This window comes from Columba livia, chromosome 1 (genome assembly GCF_036013475.1).
Source record: "Columba livia isolate bColLiv1 breed racing homer chromosome 1, bColLiv1.pat.W.v2, whole genome shotgun sequence".
Taxonomy (NCBI): domain Eukaryota; kingdom Metazoa; phylum Chordata; class Aves; order Columbiformes; family Columbidae; genus Columba; species Columba livia.
In genome coordinates this window covers 81,096,867-81,119,374 of record NC_088602.1, presented here as the reverse complement: position 1 = coordinate 81,119,374, position 22,508 = coordinate 81,096,867, and the positions used below count along the sequence as shown (strand labels likewise).

The 22,508-nt window shown below is 38.3% G+C and overlaps 1 protein-coding gene across 8 annotated transcripts in view; it reads left to right on the top strand.

Annotated features, from left to right (window-relative positions):
• Positions 1-22,508, top strand: part of ROBO1 (roundabout guidance receptor 1) — a 736,887-nt gene that overhangs the window by 362,790 nt on the left and 351,589 nt on the right. For 7 of the 8 annotated variants that reach the window (XM_065064434.1, XM_065064469.1, XM_065064416.1 and 4 more), the window contains one exon: positions 512-595. The exons of the other annotated variant lie outside the window; for it this stretch is intronic. In XM_065064434.1, the coding sequence (XP_064920506.1) occupies positions 512-595 (84 nt within the window). The remainder of the gene's footprint in view (positions 1-511; positions 596-22,508) is intronic. 8 annotated transcript variants of the gene reach the window in all.

Sequence of the window (22,508 nt, the reverse complement as noted above, 5' to 3'; positions counted from 1 at the left end):
CCATGCTTGCCAAGACACAGTGGTGTGTGTCACCCCCCCCCCCTGCCGCCACCTCCTCCCCACAAAGAGGTGAAGTCCCCTGAGTCTGTAATTGCCAGGAGATGAAGCGATGATGGGGAGTGATCACAGTCAATAGCTTTGATTAACAATAAGGTGGAAAATTAGCAATGCTAGCATTCAGCTCCCCTGCCTTCCCATCCCCATATGCTCACCACAGCCTGCACTGGCTGCTTGGCAGGGTGGCCACCGCGCCCGGCGGGCTGCAGAGCGAGACTTGGCGTGGGCAGAGAGGGACACAGGGCAGCATTTTGGGGACCCCGGGTGATGCTCCCAGCCGCCTTTTGCTGGGCACCACCAGGCAGGAGGGGGAAGGACAAACTGTGCCGTGCACTGGTACAGTGGCTCTTGCTGTCATGTGTGGAGTTAATTGTGTCTGGACGTGTTGTGATCGAAATGGCAACTCCTGTTACTCCTGTGACCCCATCAGCAGCTCTGGTGTTGTTTCCGACAGACTCCGACGACCTAGAGAGGGGGAACGACAGCGGGACGCCACTCCCCACCTCTGATAATGGCGACAATTCACTGGGCTACACAGGTAGAGTGCATCTTTCCAAAATATTCCCGACTGCCTCCTTCTGACACTTTCCACCTACATCTGTCATTACCACCTGTACATGGATTTTTAATCATCCTTGCTAGCTGTCTGTCTTTCACCATCACCCTAGAAGTTCAACATTGTTAGTACTGTTGAGAAATATTGTTGTGACTTTTAACTAACCAAGATGACTGTCCTTTTGTGTGTGTGTGTGTCAGTACACTTCAATTATTTAAATGTTTAAAGTCCTTTTCTATTGTTGAAACAATGTATCCATTATTTTCCTTCAAACTGTGTATATTAGTGCATGAGGCAATATATCATCTCAGAGCAATTTTTCCAAGATCAAAGGCAAGGGGGTTTCCTCGTGTTTATTTTGGGATTTTTTTGCTTTGTTTCTCTTGTGAACAAAAGTAAAATATATTGTAGTAGGGGAAAAAAAAAAAAAAATCAAGTGAAACTAACGTGATTGGTGTGATTGGAGAGGAACTTATTTCATTGGCTTCTGGTTTTCATAAACTACAGAAATGTGCCTCTAGGCCAAATAAGAAAAGCTACAGATAAGCAGCACCATAGGGTGTGTTGCAGCAGTGATTTCTGAGGGACCTGATCCTGCAGCTCCTCTGCACACTGCGATGGTCCCCAGCTCCAAGAGTCAGGCTACTGACCCCAGCCTGGTCTCTGCTACGGAGCTCCTGACTCTGGGGTTTTCAATAACTCCTGGTGGCCCAGCACAGTGGTAGACTCTGTATCTAAATAACGTTTAGGTTGTGAAGGTAAGTATTAATTCTTCTGGCGGCAGTAACTTTGGGAAAGAGAAAGAAAGAACGGAAGAGGGAGAATGTGTTGGACATTTAACTGGAATATATTCTTTAAATACTTTATCGTTGGGTTACTAGTGCTACTGTTGCTTACACTGTAAATTGCATATAGTCAAGTTATTAAAAAAAGTCTCTGAATCAGATATTCATAACTAAGACAGTCTTACAGGATACAAGAGGATAGACAGGTACAAGAAAGAGGGAATAATTTCTTGTCCATTCATAAAACTTCAGATCTATTATACACCACTTAAAATGATTACGGCTTTCACCATCTACCCCTAGCAATCATCCCGGCATGTGGTTTAAAACCTTGACACATAATTTTATTCCAATTTAAAACATTTTTTTTTCTGAAAAGGTGGAAAAGCAAAGCAATACAACCTGCCCTCCACCAAGAAAATAGATTCTGCCTTAGAAAACCATAGCATAAACCCTGCTGCATATGGATTATATAGACTTTTCTGCCTTCTGAATATCTGAATATTCCTTTTTTTTTTTTTTTTTTTTTGTTGTTGTTAATTCTCCCCTTTTCTCTCCCTGAGTTTGGCCTATTTACTGTCCCTGATGCACGTAGGGTCATCATATTGAGAAAATGAAAATTGATGTATCTTAAATAATTCATTTTTTAACTCACTGTAAGTTAGATTTTCATTTTCAGAAAATGAGGCTGGGAATGGTGATGCCCAGGTCCTGTGTTTAAGCAGCCACTAATTTATATGGGACCACGAGTCATACTCTATTATTAATAAGGTTGTTTATTTTTTCCTAGAGAGGAGAGATTGGTTCTCCTTCAGCCCCTTTAACCATGAGATTAACACAGGTAAGATTTCAGGGGACAGGTTATCACCTTTACACACCGGCATGTTTTGAAGAAGGTCTCAAGGTGTGGGACTCCCCCCAGTGAGTCTCCTTCTCTGGAGACATTCAGAACCCGACTGGACACATTGCTGTGTGATCTACTCTAGGTGAACCTGCTTTAGCAGGAGGGTTGGACTAAATGATCTTCAGAGGTCTCTACCAACCCCAGCCCTTCTATGAGTGCGCTGGGTGGGTGATGGCAGGCAGAGGGTGCCAGTGCTGCAGGCCGTGCCGCTCTGCAACAGAGCGCTTTTTCCCCCCTCACAGGGCAGTATTTAGGACATATAAACCAGTGCTTAAGACAGTAGCTCCTCTGTGATCATGGGGATATGGGACTGCTTCCCAAGCACAGCACAGACCCTTCTGTGTCTGGTCAGCCACCTGGATTCTTCACCCATACCAAGGTGCACACGTATATCTGGGCACCATGTCCAAGGACATGTCTCTGCGGGGCATTGCAGCTGTTGAACCTGCCTCTCAGAAACTAACAGGGTCATTCGGGAGGACTGACAAAATCAAACTCTGGTAGTTCCCCAGCGGCTTCCAATCTTAACTCTAGGCCATGTTTAATAGGTGTTTTCCAAGCAAACACAAAAGTCAGGATCAAGTTAAGAGCAACCACAAGCAGAACAAAAAATCAAAGCCAAGGGAATGGCTGGTTGTGTTTCATTTCAGATTTTGTGCTTATATTTGAATGAGCACTTAATGAAGGAAAGACCAAGTTTTTAATGTTTAAAGATTTAATGATCCATTATTTTTTCTCCTCTACGTAATAGTAGTCAGCAACACTATGTGTATATACCTTGGTTTATATGGAAAAGCCCTGGAGTGTGTATTAAGATTAGTCCAACAGATTTCTGTGGTAATCACTAAGGATTATTAAAAATAACATTAACTGTAATATAATCTTATAGGTAAAGTTACATTTTCTTCTAATTTATGGGTCCATTTATGTGGGCCCAATATGGAGTTCCTGGATTTTACAGAAGTATTCTTAGATCATTTTTTTGTTCTCTCTTACCTATAGAATTTCATTCTCCCAAATGAAAAACATTCCAGCAGGTTGTTTGCACTGAAATAATCTGACTCATTCCTAAAATCATCCAGATAAAGTCCAGGATGTCTTGACCTGTTGGAGAAAAGAAAAAGAGGCAGCCATTTATTCCATATTTATCCTCAGATGGTGTCTGAATGGACAAAAACAAAACAAGCCACTTAACTGCTGTCAAACACTATAATAATAAATTTTTACTCATACTAAGAGCAGTGATACATCCACAGCACACATCTTCCAGTTCCACATAAGTTTAGCTAGGAGGTAAATAAACACATCATTTGCTCATATGGGAAGTTTCAGGGTTTAATATTATTATTTTTTCCTACGTATTTTTCTTTCTATATGTATTTTTCAGGATGAATATATGCAGATGTTTCATAGTGTTCATAAGTGGAGGCACACAACACCTGGAGAGCGTTTCAGTGTGTTCATCTAAAATCTGCTTTAAAGCAGGAAATTTTTGGCTGCCCCATTAGGTTCTGTTGTCTTTGCTCTAGATGTGAGCACTTGCCTTGAGAAGGAACCTCCTACCTAAGAGGAAACAACAGTTTCAGGAGAGAGAGACGAGTTGCCAACCAGAGCTGTTTCAGATAAAGATTGAAGTTGTTGATAAACTTCAAGGTGATTATTATAGGAAAGTGATGAGTTTGTATTTGACTTTTCATGACTCTTAGTACATTACAGGATTAAACTCTGGTTTGTTGATTTTTATTTTCTTTCCCTAAACAATGTGGTAATATGTTATCCAATAGATTGTTGCACTTTTTCCAGTTCATCAGGTTTTTATTATCAAATTTAATGTTAGATAGTAACTGTAGACCCAAATGGAGAGGCTGTACACACATATACATTAAAGATTATTGCTATGGGGGGCGGGGTGGAAGGGTGGGGGGGAAGTCCTGGTGATATTTACAGGAACAAACAGAAAAGGAAGGGAAGCAAGCAAAAAGATCTAGGCAAGTTCCCACTGTGTGTCAGAGGAGAAATATGGAAAAACATCCAAATAAGATACTGGAGGAACTCAGGAGATTGGGAATTTGGAAAAATACTCATAGAAGGAAGTGCCTCAAATAAACATCAGGATTTCCGAGAGAGGAGCTTGTGGTTAGGGGTCAAATGGAGCAGATGATGAGCTGAATGATGTTCCCTAGTGCTTGAGGAGCTTTGAGAGCCACAACCCTGCAGCAGAGTGTGAGGGAACCTGAAGAAGAGCATAGGATAAAACTGTCTTGACTAAAACTACTAAACATATTTTTCTGATTAATAATTACCTCTAAGAGCAGATTTTCAATAAAAGAGTAAAGTAATTCATATTTCCACATCAGATTTCCAATGTGTTTTGCCCACCTGATGAGTAAAGTTCACTCTTAGCTCACCGGCTTCTTTTTCTCTCCTCAAAATAGTGCAAGGGCACTAAGCATCAAGTGTGAGCCTCAGTTATTTTCCACATAATCAGTGGCTGCAGAGTAATCTCTGAGATTGCATTGTGCTGTGCTATTGAAGTGTGAGCATGCATTATATTCCAGGAAGTAGCACATTTCCTGTTAAACCAACTGTGACATAAATATCGGGGATCATTTAACAGATCATAGAGTATCGCTTGTGTTACAGAGACCAGAATGATGGCTTGTTAAATTAACACTGTCCAGTCAAACATTTGCAGATGAGGATCACCACTCTTCATTGAAGTAGATTCATGACTTTTAAAAGGGATCTTTCCAAATAAACTTTTTTATTTGTAGTTTTCTCAAAAGACTCTTCCAGTATGTGAAGAAATCCAGCGATTCTCACTTGTGAATCAAAGTTAGTCTTCAATTTTTTTCCCCTGATTTTAATAATGAAATCATTGTGGTGGTGTTCTTTTGTATGGCAAGGGATGCCATCCTTTTTTCTCACATTACCTTTCTTTTTTTACTACTATGCTGTTATGTGATTGGGAGAATTGTTCACGGTATATCACGGCTTGTTCCGTGTCAAATAAGACAGATTGCCCTTGCAGAGCATTTCAGTAAATGAAGGGGAAATCTTTCTTCATTGCATGGCCATTGCTGAGACATTCCTTCTTCTGTTCCAACAATTATACATAGGTTATCCTACTTATAATAGAGTGCTTGTTTTGAAAATTGGTAGTTCTAGAAACACATTCAAGAAAACTTTTCTAAGCCTTCTTTGGCATCAAAGGTAGAAATCTACGGTAATATAATACCTTTCCTATAAGAAATGGAGTCTTTTTCAGCCATTTATTTTCTAATAGATTGGTAAAGGTAGTACATGCACATACAGATTTTGTGGCTGAGAGAAAGAGGTGAAAGGAGAAAAAGTTATTATATGCAATAGGATAACAAACATGAATGTTGTAAAGAAATAGTTGCTGTTTGATCTGATATTCCTTCTAATTGTCATCTTTAAGGATTAGTTGGAAAGAATCCGTGATCTTAGGGAAAAAAAAAAAAAAAAAAAAGACAAAAAAACCCACAAACATGAAACAAAAGCAGATTTTGGCTAATGGGATACAAAAAGTGGTGAATGAAGATGCAAGTGTTAGAGTTGTGATATTTCGGGTTGGGAGGAGGCTATTGAAAACCATATTTCAGATGTGAAAGAGGTAGATAGTGATGCCTGAACAAAAAACAGATCTTTTTTTTCCGGACAAGTGTTCCAAGTAAGCTATTGGCACATCTCACGTTGCACTGAGTTCATCACGTCCAACAGCCTGAAGAGAGAAACCAATACTTGCTCGCACTGCAGAACCAACAGACATCTGACAGAGCTGAATTAATCACTAGGTTAGATAGCAGCAACATTAATTTAATTGCAGCTGCAGAATCTTTATTGCTTGCAGTAACACACAGTACACTTCTGCTTGACTTTTACTACTCAGGATACATGCACAGCCAGTAGTTAAGATGTTTTTCATGGTCTTTCTTCTTTTCAAAACATGCAAGCATTGTCTTGAGTCACTGGGAGAATGAACACAGAGCACCATGATACCAGTTTTACAAAGTTACTTCTTAGAGTGCATCTGCACTCTAAATCCAGGGACAGATGGGTACTGTTATGCTTATTAAAAAAAAAAAAATCCCCTGCTCTTGTCTGTCAGCAGTGTCTCTGTTCCCCATGTCAATCTATGCTGCCAGAAAGGTCTTTACATTTTGTGCTTCTCCTTGCAAGCATTCTTCTGAACATAGATGCTGAGGATTTTTTTAAAAACATACTAAAATATAGATGTAAATATAGCACCAGTTGAAAGAATTGCCTGTCATTTATAGCAATGTTCGGACAACAATAATGTAATTAAAACATATAGTCGCAATATTGGAGAAGAGATACTCCTACTTAGATAAATCTTGCACTGCCAGTTTTTATGAAAATGTTTATAGAAAATATCTTCCTCTAGTAATTGTGTTATACTTCAAGGTAGAGCTTTGATTAGAATAGGAAGAAACGGCAAAGTTCCATGTTTCTCAGCTAGTAAGTTTCCTGGTAGCCATCAGACCAATTTAAGATGACAACCCCCTCACTGCTGCAAAGAAATAGCAAACAAAGAAACAAACAAAACAAAAAGTTGTGTGAAGAATTTGTCTAATAATCACATTAGTGGCAGCATATGCTCCTTGATAACTGAGATACTAGGGATTATTTTAAACAGACGTACCTGAAGAAGAGGAATTTGGGCTAGAGAAGGAGCAAGGCTATTAAAATAATTAGGGAATATAAAGCTTATTTTGACAGAGTTCTTAATGAAAGTGGGATGTGATTGGCATTTGTTGCCTGCTTTATGTTCGCAGAGAACACATAGAAGATATTTTAGCTACAGAGCATGTGGACTGTACAACTTGAAGAAATTGGTAAATAGTCTATCTTCAAGCAGTGCTCAGAATGTGTCCTCACATAATGGGTAAATCTAAGCTTTTACTCATACATTACTATTTACTTGACAAAAAGAATAAGCAGGCATAAAATGGGCCCTAGGTAATTTAGGATATAAATTAAGGATGTTTTACAGCAGCAGATTCTAGAGCAGTTTTCAGACAGGAGTTTTAAATCTCCTTTCTGAAGATTTAAATTTGTGATAGACTATGATAGGCTATGCATACTAGATTTGATTCCCCAGGATGAGCATTTTAATCTTCAGTTCATGTGTTCCTCATTAATCATGAGACAAGTAAAATCACAACAAAAGGCGTTCTCAGCATGTTGTACTTTCTCTTTTCCATTTGGACTGTCACTGACAGGAACCCCTGGAGCTGATGAGAGGCTTTCTACTGAGGGCCTCCTAGAAAGAGTAAAGACAGAGCAAATTACCCTCAGACACTGCTGTCAGTTCAGTGAATTAAATATGCAAAGCAATTTGTGAAGATGTTCAGAAGTGCAAATTTCTGCTAGGAGGTCAAAAGAGTATGAATTATTACAAGATGAGAAAGGTAAGAGGAGATGATTCCCTGTCTTCATCAGGACATGTTACAGAAGTTCATCTTTTGTTTTAGCCAGACGATTTGTTTTATTTAAAGAAGTAGAAAGTTAGTAATGCACACGGTCCCATTAAATGCATAGCAAAGTGCACTGTATAGATGTCAGCATTTTTTATTGTGTCTAAAATACGGTACTTTCTTGACTATTATAGGAAAAGAAAAATGTTGAAAGGTAGTTTCTTATAATTCAGATGTTAGCATTGTTGGTCATTTTTCATAATAATTACTATATGGGATCATGGACTTAGAGGATAAATTAGGTTCGGAGCAACCTTTGGAGGTCTCTGGTCCAATGCCGTGCTCAAGCAGGGTCAGCTATGAGGTTAGACCAGGCTGCTCAGGGCTTGATCCAGTAATGGCTTGAAAACTTCCATGGACAGAGCTGGCACAGCCTCTCTGGGCAACCTGCTCCACTGCCTGTCTGTCCTCATAGGGGAAACAAACAAACAAACAAGAACACCAACAACAAAAAACAAAAATAAACTAACAAACAACAACAACAAAAAACCCACAACCAACCAACCAACCAAAAACAGCTCTTATATTCAGTCTGAAACTCTTTTGATTTGACTTACATCTATTGTCTCCCACCCTGCCATGGATGACTGTAAAGATTGTGTCTCCAGCTCCTTGGTGACTTTCCTGTCAGTATGGGCAGGTGGCTCTTTGGTTCCCCGATAACTGACTCTTCCCCAGGCTGATCCAGCCCTGGTCCCTCAGCCTCCCAGGCAAGTGCTCCAGCACTGACCATCCTGGTGACCCTCTGTTGAACTCACCCCAATTTATCAGTGTCTTTCTTGTACTGGGAGGCCCAAAACTGGATGCAGTACTCCAGATGAGTGCTGACTAGAGGGGGATAATCCCTTTTCTTATGCAGCCACACAGCCCAAGATGTTCCCAGCCATCCCTGCTGCCAGGGCTGGCTGCTGGTCCATCTCAGCTGGCTGTTGGCCCACAGCCCTGCGGCCTCCCCAGCAGAGCAGCTCCCCACTGGGCAGTCCCCAGCCTGTATGGATACAGCAGGTTCTTCCTTCCTTCCGGCATCAGGACTTTGCATTTGTCCTTGCTAAATTTCACTAGATTCCTGCTGGCCCGTTCCTCCAGCCAGTTTGGCTCCCTTCAAGGTGGCAGCCCTACTGTTGGGCACATGGACTAGTTCCTCCAGTTTGGTTTTCTCTGCAAACTTGCTGAGTGTGCCTTCCCTCTCCTCCTCCAGGTGACTAATAAAGATCTTAGGCAGGCCAGGTTCCAGGACAGACCTGGCACTCCCTGTATTTGTTCCTGTCCTCCAGTACCATCACCTTCTGAGATGATGGTTCATCAAGTTTTTACCCGTCTGGTGGTCCACCCATCCAGACTATAACGTCCCAGCATGGATACAGGAATATTGTGGGAGATAGTGTTGAACCCAATACATAGGAGTCTAAAAAACTCAAAGAGTCTATTGAGTTAGGATTTCCCATCAAAACTGATCACTCCATATAGCATTGTCTATAAATGCAACTCTTGTCTCAGAAATTGAACTTCACTCAGCAAGAGTGAATAAGAAAATAAAAACCAACATCTCTCAGGAGATCCAGAATTTATTTTTATCAGCTTGTTCTGGAAGTACTACCAAACATTTATTTATTTATTTCAGTATTTTCTGTGCGTGTGTGATTCTTTTACATTACTTATCCATAAACCTTAACAAGTTGAACCATCACCTACAAGTGTTAAAACAGTGTAGAGAGCTTTTAGAAGGAGCTGTATTGATTTTCAGTGACCCTTGTATAAGTAAGGAGACATTTTTCTGTGGTACAATTTACTGGACAATATATCATTTATAGAGTTTCTGTCTGATACTTCCTAAAAAGCAGTGAAAAATTACTACTGAAACCCACTGCTTCTTGATTATTGCAGAAAATCCCAAATTATTTTGTACTCCTAAAAATAAGCAGAACCCTAATTTCATTTTTTTTTTCAAACTATTAATATTATGAAATAAACTCTTCCAAATCTGCACTAGCTTTTGTCTATATTCTCTGTCTCTTCTTAGGCTCTTCCTTTTATTCCCCTCAGATGGCTCTTGTGAGATAATAAAGTCCAGTTGCTTCATTCTCCTTTTTTGTTTTCTTTTCCTAATTTCATGGTTAATTTATGAATATCCAACAGGAAAGGAAAGGTCATAGTTTGGCTAAAATTGGAATGGAGTAACCGGCACACCCAAATACTCATAACTTACCCACTGAAAAACCATTTTTTTTAGCAGAATAGATTTTCATCTTGTTTCTGGATTAGTACAAAGCCAAATATAAGATTTTTCTCTTTCATTAGAAGTAAATATTGTCTAAGGGAAACCAAATTGCTCTTCAGTAGAATTAGACCTTTGGATAGCAAAGTATCATTTGTTTAGTTTTCAGTAAGATTGTTTACTTGTACCCTGTGTAATGAGGCCTTCCGTAATTTCATATGTATATTATTTTTCTTCAATTTTCTGCTTAAAACCAAAGGGATAATATTGCATTCTTCACATCCATGGAAATGGTAAACTTTGACAGAAAACAGAAGACAAAGGAAGGTGAAAGGATCATGAACTTAACTGATCAAATGATTATAAAGTTAGTGTTCCAGATTTTTTACAAAACCACGTATGGCAAATTCAGCATGAGTCTCGTGAGAGGAGGAATATGCCTGTTCATCTGGGAAAAAACTACTGCGCAATGTTCAGATATGAGAGTTTAGAGACCATTCTTAATGAAAAGTAAGTACACCACAGGAGCCTAAAAATGGCTTGGGGGCTATTTTTCCTCCAAAATTGTAGCTTTTTAATTATACCTTTCAGACCATTAGAAAATGGATGAAAGAGAAAGAAAGCTTATTTGGAAAATATACCATAGAAATTTGTGGGAATAGTGTGAAAATTGTTGCACAATATGGGCACAAATTATTGTCAACATGATTTTCAGTTCTTGAGCATAAAATATCACCCGTGGGATAACTGGATTTTCATGTAAAATTCATATCCATAAATATAAATACTTCTATGTTTTGTAATTATTTCTGTGGGTACATTAAGAATTAGTTAATGAAATTACATCCACAACATAAAACGGTTAAATAGTATGGAATATGCAATTAAATAAACCCTCTCTAAAAAAATTAAAATATCCTTTAAAAGTAGAGCTGATAAAGATATCACACTCGACTTCCTTCCTTCCTTCCCCCTCCCCTCCACTCTACTCTACTCTACACAAACTTTGGGGGCTTTGCAAGAAAGTACTGAAGATTGGGAAGAAAAAAAAATAAAATGCTCTGTAATCACAATGTTTTGATTCCAGACAGCCCCTGATAGAAACTTTTCAAAATTCAAGATCTTGTAACTGTATACAAGCCAGGTAACAGCATGATCATCCCCAAGGGAAGGCTTTATAAGGAACTGAAGACTGTTCAGATTAAATTTTTGTTCATATGAAGCAGGTGTGCACTTTCTTCACAAGTGAGATTACTTATAACACATTGGTAACAGCTGGGCAGTCAGAATCTAGGCTTCACTTCAGCACATCAGCATAGCGAGCCATTTTCTAAGCTTAGTAAGAAGAGATAATACCGAGCTAAAATTTCATTAAAGAGTGTAACACCAGGTGGGGACTTCATCGGTGTTATATAAATACCTATAGGTGGATTGCAAAGAGAACAGAGCTAGGCTCTTTTCAGTGGTGCCCAGAGGCAATGGGCACAAACTGAAACACAGGAGGTTTTGTCTGAACACCAAGAAATGCTTTTTCATTGTGAGGTTGACTGAGCACTGGCGCAGGTTGCCCAGAGAGGCTGCGGAGCCTCCGTACTTGGAGATACTCAAAAGGTGTCTGGACATGGTCCTGGGAAAACAGTTATAGGTGGCCCTGCTTGAGCAGGGGGACTGGACAAGATGACCTCCAGGGGTTCCTTCCAACCTCAACCAATCTGTGATTCCATAATGTAAGAACTTTAACAAAACAAAACAACAGCAAACCAAACCACAAACCAAAACAAACAAAAGGTTTATTGATCCTAACCTACCTGAAGCTAAGTATTTTCTTGGCCAAAAATATTTCTTGGAAAACTAATACTTATAAGACATGAGCAACTGCAATATGATTTGGCTGCTCTTAAATTCCATAATGCAGAAGCTTTATCTTTACAGAAAAAGAGAAAACTACCACTGAGATTAGAAACTGTTTGCTCTTTCTTCCGGCACCACAACTTAAAGTTGTAGAGCTCTATTGTTATTGACGGGAATGTGCTCTTGCTATACAAATGTGTTAGAATATACTTCTGTTGCTTAAGTGCTTTATAAATGAATTCGTATACAAATTCAATATGAGTTAATTATAAGCTTATTCACAAGCATGCACACAAGTGTGTCAGGTTGGCTTGTTTCCATGCTTGCCAACATGCTGAATATCGATCCAAACCAAGGCAGCTACAAATACTATCAAGAGAGCAAGGACGCAGAGGAGAACAGAATAGAGAGGATAAGTGTTTTTGTTTTTTCGTTTTTTAAAGCCACATGACTGTAGATGTAATACCCAGAAAGAATATACATGATGATATCCCTTTCTTAATATGTCTGTAGAAGTTCTCTGAAGAGTGGACGCAACTAGTTTTAAAATCTGAATCATTAATTCTTTTGTAATACCCAGATGGCATCTTTATGAGTTTTCTACTTATTTGGTTGGAAGATGTCCTTGTATTAAGGTTGAGGTCTCTTTGTAGCTGCAGATGCTCTTAAAATCTGCTGTCCAGAAGCTGAACTGAGATAAAGAAAAAGCACCATGACACATTTATTTTGGCAGCCTGATCAAAGCGGGACGGTTGTATTTAGGCAGACAAGTGTATCAAAGTGATGCAGTTGCAAATGGCTGAGTTAGCATTCCTAAAACTGTGTCCCCGCGGTGGGCTCTGCAGCAGTGCCAGCAGGGTAGCGCAGTGTCAGAAAGTGTTGTACATACGTCAGGACACAGCTTGAACTGACTATAGTGAGAAATTATGATTCGCTACAATCTTTTACCATCTATATTAATTTCCCTCTGGCTATAGCACATCTGTTCGTGGTAAAACCGATTCAATGCCAATCCTACTGCAGTCCATTCAGCAAGCAATAGATCCACTAAATGCTATTAATGGGAAGATTTGAAAAGATAGCTAAAAACAGAGTTAAGGGCATGAGTCCAACTAGAACAACACAGGATCCAAAAGCCTCTAGCAGCTTTTAAAATGTAGTTTCCTTCTTTTTTCTGCCACACTTTCAGGACTATGTTAGAGCACTCAAATAATTGAAAAAGTGGATTTCAAATTTGTCATTTATCTGTATGGTTGAAGTTAAATTTGAAGTCTATCTCTTGCAACAAGTTTTTTTAAACAAATAGATAAAAGCCCATCCTGAATTTGTTTTTCAGTATCTCAAAATCAGTGGGGTTTGTTTATCCTGTTACTAGATGAGACCAATGGAATAAAAATCTATTCTGGATTCTTCCGAAACCACCTGATTCCAACATATGCACACAGATTACACAGTCAGGTCTGGGACTTAGATTATAATGAGACTCCCTTGTGAAATAACCTGTAGTTTGAAATAAGGTGGAATATTCCATATAAGTGGAATATTTTTAGGTAAGTGTTACATTGAAATCAGTGGGTGCAGCACTGCAAATACCCACTGGCCATTTGTCTCTTCTACTGTAATGGAGCAACAGTGAGGAGTTAGAAGATCTGAAGTGATCATCCTGCCTTTTCTCTGCAAAAGTGCTCTTTATAAATGATTTAGTCAGTACTTCCTGTAGAGTCAGTAAGCTTTGTTTCCCGGTGCCACTATAAAAGCATGCAAGGAAGAAAATAGTGTGGATGGAAGGAAAGTGATAGTCTGGGACTGAAAATTAAAAGGACTGAAACAGTTTGAATATTTCTTGTACATTTCTGTATTCAAGTAGAAGTCCAGTTAGTTGGTTATAAACTACTAAGAGTCATGACATGACACATAGCATATGCAGCCTTCTGATTCACAGGTATTGGTATGTGTTTCTTTAAAAATAACACTGCAGATTTCTCAGTTGAAGAATTTCTTAAGCAATAGGCTACATTACTTCCTATTTTCAACTTTCACCCTGCGTCTTGAAGGGCCATAATCAATTTTCATATTCTCCTGTGCCCCCTCTCCATGTGTAGTACTCTGGTCATAGAAAAGGTCTTCTCTGTGTCCAAAGAACAGAAGAGATTGGAAGGAGTGACAAACTGATAGAAGATGGGGGTTGTTTCCTTGTCCTCCTCAAGCACCTGCTAACACGTGCACTGCCACACCAGAGGCTTTAAGCTGAGAGATTCTATATTTTGGGGCAAAGTCTCAGAAGTGCTGCAAATAAGTGCGTAAGTCCTGGGCCCATACTCTTGCTCTCAATCAAAGGTTTTTGTAAGGGAATAGGGTAGGTCTGGCAGACTGCAGTTACCCTCTTGTTTTTCCTGCTGTTGAGCTGTACAGCACCCACTTCTGTCCTTCACCCAAGGTCCCCACCAGCCCTCATCCCTCATTCATCTCTTTTCCCTTCTACATTCATGAAACTCAGATTCAGAAGCAGCTCTGTTGGTAGCAGATACAACAGAGAGGAGAAGAGGACATGTATAAAATATACTTCAGCAGATAAAGAGGACTGTTGACTCTTAGGTCAGTATTAAGTGTATTCTGGCCTGTAACGAGCAGGCTGCCCAGAGAAGCTGTGGGTGCCCCATCCCTGGATGTGTTCAAGGCCTGGCTGGATGGGGCTTTGAGCAACCTGGTCTAGTGGAACGTGTCTCTGCCCATGGCAGGGGGGCTGGAACTAAGATGTTCTTATACGTCCCTTTCAACCCAAACCATTCAATGATTCTATTAATCAGACTGAAGGACAAGCCACACAGCTTGACCTTTATGATTTGTAAGGTTCAGTGCACACTGCTCAAAATAAAGCCCAGATAAACTTTCTTTTTATTTAGTCAGGGATGATTACTGCTTTACAGTATATGGAAAACCTAAGAAAACTCAAAAATTTTAATCGTATGAGAGCATCTCCTACTCCTGACACAGTTAATTAACAACTACATTTTAAAAAATACTGACATTTACAACTTCTTATGTCTTTCCTTTGCACCGCTATTTATAATATCCAATTGTGCTCCCATTTTTGTCTTCACAATTTCTTTTATTGATAAACTTCAATATTTTTAAGCAAGCCAGCAAGAGAGTTAAATAGGAAAGTAGTCTTAGAAGGTATATTAAAATCTCTCAGGGTTGCACTGATGGTTGTTGATTCCATCTTAAAAGACATCAAGCCTGTGAGTTTCCATATGAATGGTTTCTTGCCTTTTCAAGCTCTAAATAGCTTAAGGCTCACTAATTATACTGGTTCTGAGACTACCTTAACAACAGTATGCATCAGAATATATTTCAGATGGTCAGCACAGAAGAACTAGGTCAGAGACCTCTGGGGATTTAATCAAAAGGTTAGCAAACCTAGCAGCACACCTTGAGCACCAACCACTGAGGCTAATGAGACCTCATTTAAATAGTTTTTCAGAGAAGAAGAAAAGATTACCTTCTTTTGGGAAATGAAATCTTACTCTGATGTTTTTATCATACATCTAGTAATAGACCCTTTCCTCTGTTTTATTTTCTTTATAAATTTTCTTCTTTATTCTGGCAAGGATATTAGATTAATAGACTTAACTAAAAGATACTGCCATTAGCACAGCAAACACTACTTTCCTGGGACATTAATGAAAAAAAATTCTCCACAGCTGATCCTTTTTCTTTAAAATGGAGTCTATTAATCTATTATATTAATATTAACTACTAAATGAAAATAACATACCTGATTTTCCAAGACAACAAGTTCCTTGATTAGGAGAATACAGAGACTAATCTGAGTAAAGTATATTATCTATGATGTTAAGATGACAACACTTTATACATTTTGTTATCAAGGTTGTTAAGTGAAAGGACTAAATACCATTGATCAAAATATAAAAATGTACATGAACAGGAAATGTATTAAATTATTATAATTTAGTAACTAAAATATTAACATACTAAGTGTTTATTGATCCTCATTTTATATACCACAACCAGACTTTTACCACATAATGTCCTTTAAAATAGTAAAATAGTTCCACTGAAGGTGGTTTTTCAGTGCTTTAGAGCTGAAAGGTCTTTCAGCAAAAGCTAAGGATGCAAAAAAAATTAAGCCAGTGTGCCCCCAATACTTGTATAATCTGAGAATGATTTCCTGTATATGTTCTTTCTAATTTAAAGCACTTATGTTCAGCCCAAGTACCAATTTTAAATACACTTTAATTCAGACTCCGCTGGCATGAGAAAGAAATGGCAGAGAAACTGAACAGTTAAATACACAGTATTGAAATAAGCCAAAAAAAGCGCCACAGAACAAAAACGGTAAGCAGGAGCTTCCTGCACCAATTTTGTGTAATTCTGAAATTGTTTTTATTTGTAATGTGTCTTTTCATGTACAGGCAAGAATCAGAAGGGATTTGAAACAATTATGTTTGCTTTAAAGAATGATCATCTAATGAAGGCCTGGGAATACAACACTAAAATAGTAGAAATTAACCATATCACTACATTCTAACTACATTCCACAGCTTTATGTTCCCCCAAGGTACATGGTAAATGTGTTGTATTCAGTCATTTCTGATTTATAGATAGAAATTCGTCTTGACCACCAAATCAAGCATAATACTTATTTGTTCCACATTGTATGGCTCTCAGTGTGATATGATGGAAAACTCTAATTCATTGAAGAGATTTTACCGCAGCACTTGATATATATCAAAAAGCTCTTTCAAAAAACCCATTCAGGATATCTGAATTTCATGTGGTAGCTCTGTATCATTCGTTTTCTTAAATGATCTCCCTAGAGATTTTATTTTTATTCAAGAGAGTGAAGTATTGAAGGGATTGTGTTATTAGCTACCACTTAAAATTATAATACAAGGATTTATCAAGAAAATTATTGGGTTTTTTTCTTTTTCAAGCACTTGGAAAACGTGCATGCTGAATACAGGTATATAGTGTTTTACATGTTTGGGATATCATTGTGATTTGTATGAAATGCTAATAGATGAAGCATTATTTTGGCAAAAATTAATTACACAGGGTAAAATCTCATTAAAGACCTTTTTTGGCATGGGTGAATTTAGTTGGATTTGGCCTGTTGATCTTTGCCAAGTTCTGTCTTGAATTGTTCCATCCAAAAATGTTGCATGCATGTTACTAAATGTTGTGGTCCCGTTTATATTGGTTATTCTAACCTGTAGAGTTACAAATGAATTCACAAGCATTTACAAAGATGTGGTTCAGTTCACAATGGCCAGCAATTTAGGGGTTACTGCTTGTGGTTTCCAGTCTTTTACTCAGCACTGCTCAAAGCAAGGATTAAACCTTACAAAGATTTGTATGGATCCATGCTAGAATTCCACCTAGCTGTGGATCTGACCTCTGCCTAACTCCGCCCCTCTTCTTCAAATATATTCTATAGGGAAACTAGTGAAAATACGTCTAGTCGGAATTAAAGCAGTAGGAATTCTACTCAGATAGATGTGCAAATATAAGACTGACTAGTTGTCTGATTTAAGCAGTGAAGATCTCATTTACTCTGCAGTTACCAGTTTTCTATGTTTCTAACAACCTCTAAGAGAGGAGGGCATGCCCAGCAATTTCTTCAAGTGGTAAACTCTAGTATTTTTGTCTTAGATAAGACTTCTCCCTCCTAAAATACAGAATTTTGTTAGGAAAAATAATAAAAATATGGAAGGTAAATTATAAATACCTAGATAAATAACCTCGTGTAAGATGAATAAGGTTTTAGAGCAGAAATAAGGTTTTAGAGTAATTAATTTTCACACATCCTCTTTATTACAAGAGTGGTACCTACATTATTGGTCCAAAACACTAAACAAATGAAGTTGTGGATTAAAGCATGTTGAATTTCATAGATGACTGCATTATAGAAACACATTTCCATTGATGAACTCTAAACATAAACTGAAATCAATGGTGAAACAAATATTGTGTCTTCATATGTCAGAATGAATGGATATACATTTTATTTCAGCACCAAAACTGTTACAGTGAATGAAGAATGCCTGGCTACTTATGTTAAACACATGATATATGCTTTTCATAGATAATCCCATAAAATGATAACACTAATATATTAAGTTTCCCAAATAACCTTTGTTTGGAACTCAGAGACTAGAACATTTCATGATATTGTTACTGTACATCAGAAGGAATCAATACAAACCAAGAATAAGTTTCTCAAGTGAAACAAACATCAGAAAATATCTTCTGTCCTTATTGACTTCAACAAGCTACCAACAATCTAATGATGTTTTATGTTTTATATAATATCATGTTCCACAGCAAGGTATGCAATGAGGAGCTTTCCACTGTGTCTCTCTTGGGTTCTAGTTAAATAAGACTGAGCTCGGCAAGCAATGAACTACAAGGGTTCATAAGAAGGTTGTGTTTTACAATTTGATTTGATCACAGTTGTTTCCATTTTTTCTTGAATTTATGATCTATATAATTCCAACTGAATAGGAAAGACCCTCACTTTCATACTCCTGAAGGAAAAGCTCATTTTAAATTATGGTTGCAAATATAGCGTATTGGAGTAAATATAATCAAAATGAGAGTATAATATTTATTAAAGGTACATTACATTTTGATAAATGACAGACACTTATTTTAGAAAGAACAGTTAAATAATGAAAACAGAATAAATGTTCAGCAGCATGATATACTGGAAATCATGAGGCCTCCCTAACATTGTTATGTACTTCAGCCTTTACTAATAAATCTCTGTTGAAAAGCAAAGGAAGAGGGTCAGGGGGTGTTTCTGTAGAGAATATAAACCATAATAATCAGATGTTTTGGAGTCAATAATATGTTAACAGGACATGTTAAGTAGCAAAGAAAAAAATCCTGAATGCAGTACTTGCTTCAAAGGTAGAATAGTACATAAAAATAATATCAATATTTTAGATTTGAGGGCAAAAGCAGCCTTTATTTGTCTGCACTTCCACATGAACAAAATGTCTGTGATGGCAGCCCTGTTTTTAACAATTGGATGTCAAATAAATTTGATAGAGGAGAAAGATCCTGGGTTTTTTTCTCCAAAAAGCAGGTCCCATTCTGTTTGGACTGCTTGACTACTTGTTCAGGAAACCATTTGTTCTCATGCCATGTGCTGTACTAGTCATATACTATCTAGCACTGATTATGCTATGCAATTACCACGTAATTTAAAGAACTCTAAAATTGTCATTGTTTTAAGGAAACTAACATTCCCATTCACAATTTTAGGGGCTTAAAAACTTTTTTTTTTTTTTTTTTTCCAGGAGCATTATGTTACTTTCTGCTCCAAAGCAGGTAAATAGATAAGAAATCAGGAATCAGCCTCACAATAAAACAGTTGATGTGCTGCCAATTGAGAAATGCTTTCAGTAAAGTACTGTTTCTTACTGGGAAGTGAGGAACTAAGTACATCTAGCTAAAATACCTCCAATATATAAAACTACTTTGCCACAGCACAGCAGCAGTTATACAGAAAGCTCTCTCAACTGGAAATGGTAGAGATTCAATTGTCCACACATGTGCTTTTCATTCAAGCATGGGGACTATCGCAGAGTTTCCTCCCCTCATTGACATATTTACAAACCTTGGCAGGCCTACCAAAAAGTTTTTGGCTCATTTCACTGGATTCATCTAGCTGAAGGAGGAAAGAGGTAGTGATGGAACTGTCATTACCCTTATCTTTCTTACCTTTCAAGCTCTCTGTGAAGTCACAGAATCACAGAATGTCAGGGACTGGAAAGGACCTTGAAAGACCACCTAGTCCAATCCCCCTGCCGGAGCAGGAACACTTAGATGAGGTTACACAGGAAGGCATCCAGGTGGGTTTTGAATGCCTCTGCAGAAAGAGACTCCACAACCCCCCTGGGCAGCCTGTTCCAGTGCTCCATCACCCTCATTGAGAAGAAGTTTCTTCTCAAATTTAAGTGGAACCTCTTGTTTTCCAGTTTGTACCCATTACCCCTTGTCCTATCACTGGTTGTCACCAAGAAGAGCCTGGCTCCATCCTCGTGACACTCACCCTTTACATATTTATAAACATTAATGAAGTCACCCTCACTCTCCTCCAAACTAAAGAGACCCAGCTCCCTCAGCCTTTCCTCATAAGGGAGATGCATACTAAGGCATCCTGAAGATCTCTGTACCTCTGTATGTGAAGGTTTTTAAAATGCGTTGACTTCAGAACTGAGTGAGGAATAGCAGCGTGGGAAATCAAAGTAAGGCAGACGCTTCATTTGTCCTAAGTGGGCATCGTTGCCCTGCCGTGCTGCACAAAACACACATGCTCTATCCACAACAGAAGCCATCTGTGACAATGGCTTAGTGCCTGCACAAAGACGATAAGATCTTTGTCACTGTAGTGTGTGTGCCAACAACAATAGGCTTGCTTCAGGAACCAGTGCAACCATGTCAATAACTTCTCATGATGTAGGGAGCCCTTCTCTCTGTTGGCATTGAAGCACTGGTACCACATGCACCTTTTCTGTTGTTAACAGCTGCTAATTAGCAGTAGTCATATTCTGAACCTCATTCGTCAGATTGCATCTTGGCTAAGTGCTCAGCACACTCAGAAATAGAACTGTTAGAAATAATATAAAATTGTAACGCCTCTGGAGCAGAAATTGTCCTTTTAAGAGCATGATATTACAGTTGGCTCAAAGGAAGCTTTTGGGTGTTATTGTCACATAAACTAAAAATGTGATTTTCTTTTCCTGTGAAATGAAACCTTTGAATATGAAGTTCAAAAACTATGAAAAACATATCAGTAATGAAAAATTGTCAGTTTCAATTTCTGTATTGCCTTAGTCTGAGAGGGAGCAAGAGCCAATAAAGGAAATAATCCCTGACAGCAGGACCCTAGGCTTCAAAGCTTCAGTTCCAGATAAAAGTCCACTGCAAAAAAGAAAAAAAAAAAAGAGTTGCTCAGTGCAGAGGCTGAATCCCTTGTACAAAGACAGAAAATCCTATTATTGAGCACCCTTCTTCAAATAGATGTGGAGAATTGTTAATTGTTAATTAACTACCTCTGCTAAGCAATAGGCAACTTGATTGCCTTGAGCGCCTGCCTGTCTTGATGTGTAGCAGCAATGCTGGATTTCTGTGGTAGATTTGCTTTTAGAGCCTCTTTGAAGGTCCCAGCATCACATGCTCATACATGATCCAACTCGTAGTCCTGTTTGCATGTCAGCACCTCGCTTCTCACTTGATACATCAGAGATGAGGGCTAGATGAGCAAGGTCAAAGAAGACGCAGACACTCTGCAATTTGACTTAAGTAAAAGGGCTCGTTTTATACAAAGTACGTAAATTTTCTGTCCTCTTTCAGTATAAGTACAGAGTTCAGTCATGTTCCCTCTTCAATGCTCATGTTTTATTCCATTTCTGTTTTAATGGTCATCCTTGGGTCTTACTCGCCTATCTATTGGGGTAAAGCTTATATTCTGAAGGTCTAAAATTCTTAAAATTCTTCCCAAACCCTCTCTTGTAGGTATGCATTTCTCTTTTTCTGCTATTTATCAGTATAGTAGTGGCTTCTAAACAGTAGTCTATGACATTTTAAAAACTAGTTTTGATCACTGTCACAGTGAAACATATTTTGCTTGCCATTAATTCTTGTTATTAACTTAGCCTAAAAAATCCACTCTAACTGCCCAATTAGTCCACATAATACTAGACACCTAACTTGAAGAATGTACTTGAACAATGTAGGAGGTTCTAGGCCACGTCTATAGCTCTCCCTTGCTTCTGTAACATCAGAGGCAGTAATGAAATCAGATTTTAGATGGTCAATTAGCCTTATTCCCAAATGCAGCAGCAGGAAGAAATTAAGCATGACTTCTTAAAACAGTTCATAAAAACTGGTAGGACGGTGTCTCTCTCCCTGTCTATCTGATTTTTCCACCTCACACAAGGGACCAAAGTAAACAGAGTGAAAAGTAACAGATGCCAGAGAGACAGTACTAGGATGAAGATCCTGAACCAGACCTTTTCTGTACTGACGCCTGGCATCTCTGCTCCTAGCTGAGACAGCTAGGATAATTTTGGAGTTTATAATGAATCAGACAACCATGAGGAGAAGTACCTTGCACCATGATCACTTTATAGCAGTCCGGAGTTTCATTATGTGACGAAGTAGGTCGTCTCATATGATAAAGGAACTGGAAGTCTGGCTTTAACACAAAATGCATTAAATAATATTATCTCTAATTATTAGGGAAAATAGAGCTCAGACAGGTGTTTAGTAAACTCAGGAATGTATATATCAAAATCTGGTTTTCCATCAGCATGAATAAATTTTAGCAAAATGGCTAATCTACCCTTGATGACTTAATTTCCCTTCTGTTCAATATTGTGGGTAATATGAATCAAATAGAAACTTCCTAGTTAATGTCTGGCACATGGAGGGACTCTCATTCTTACAATTAAATCAGCTGTACATTCATCACATCCTTTCATTGCAAAAGAGATATGAAGAGTAGAACTAGAATCCTAGCATATATGAGAAGTCTGGGCTTTTGTATGTACAGTACAGGGACTACAGTTCAAGTAAAACACTC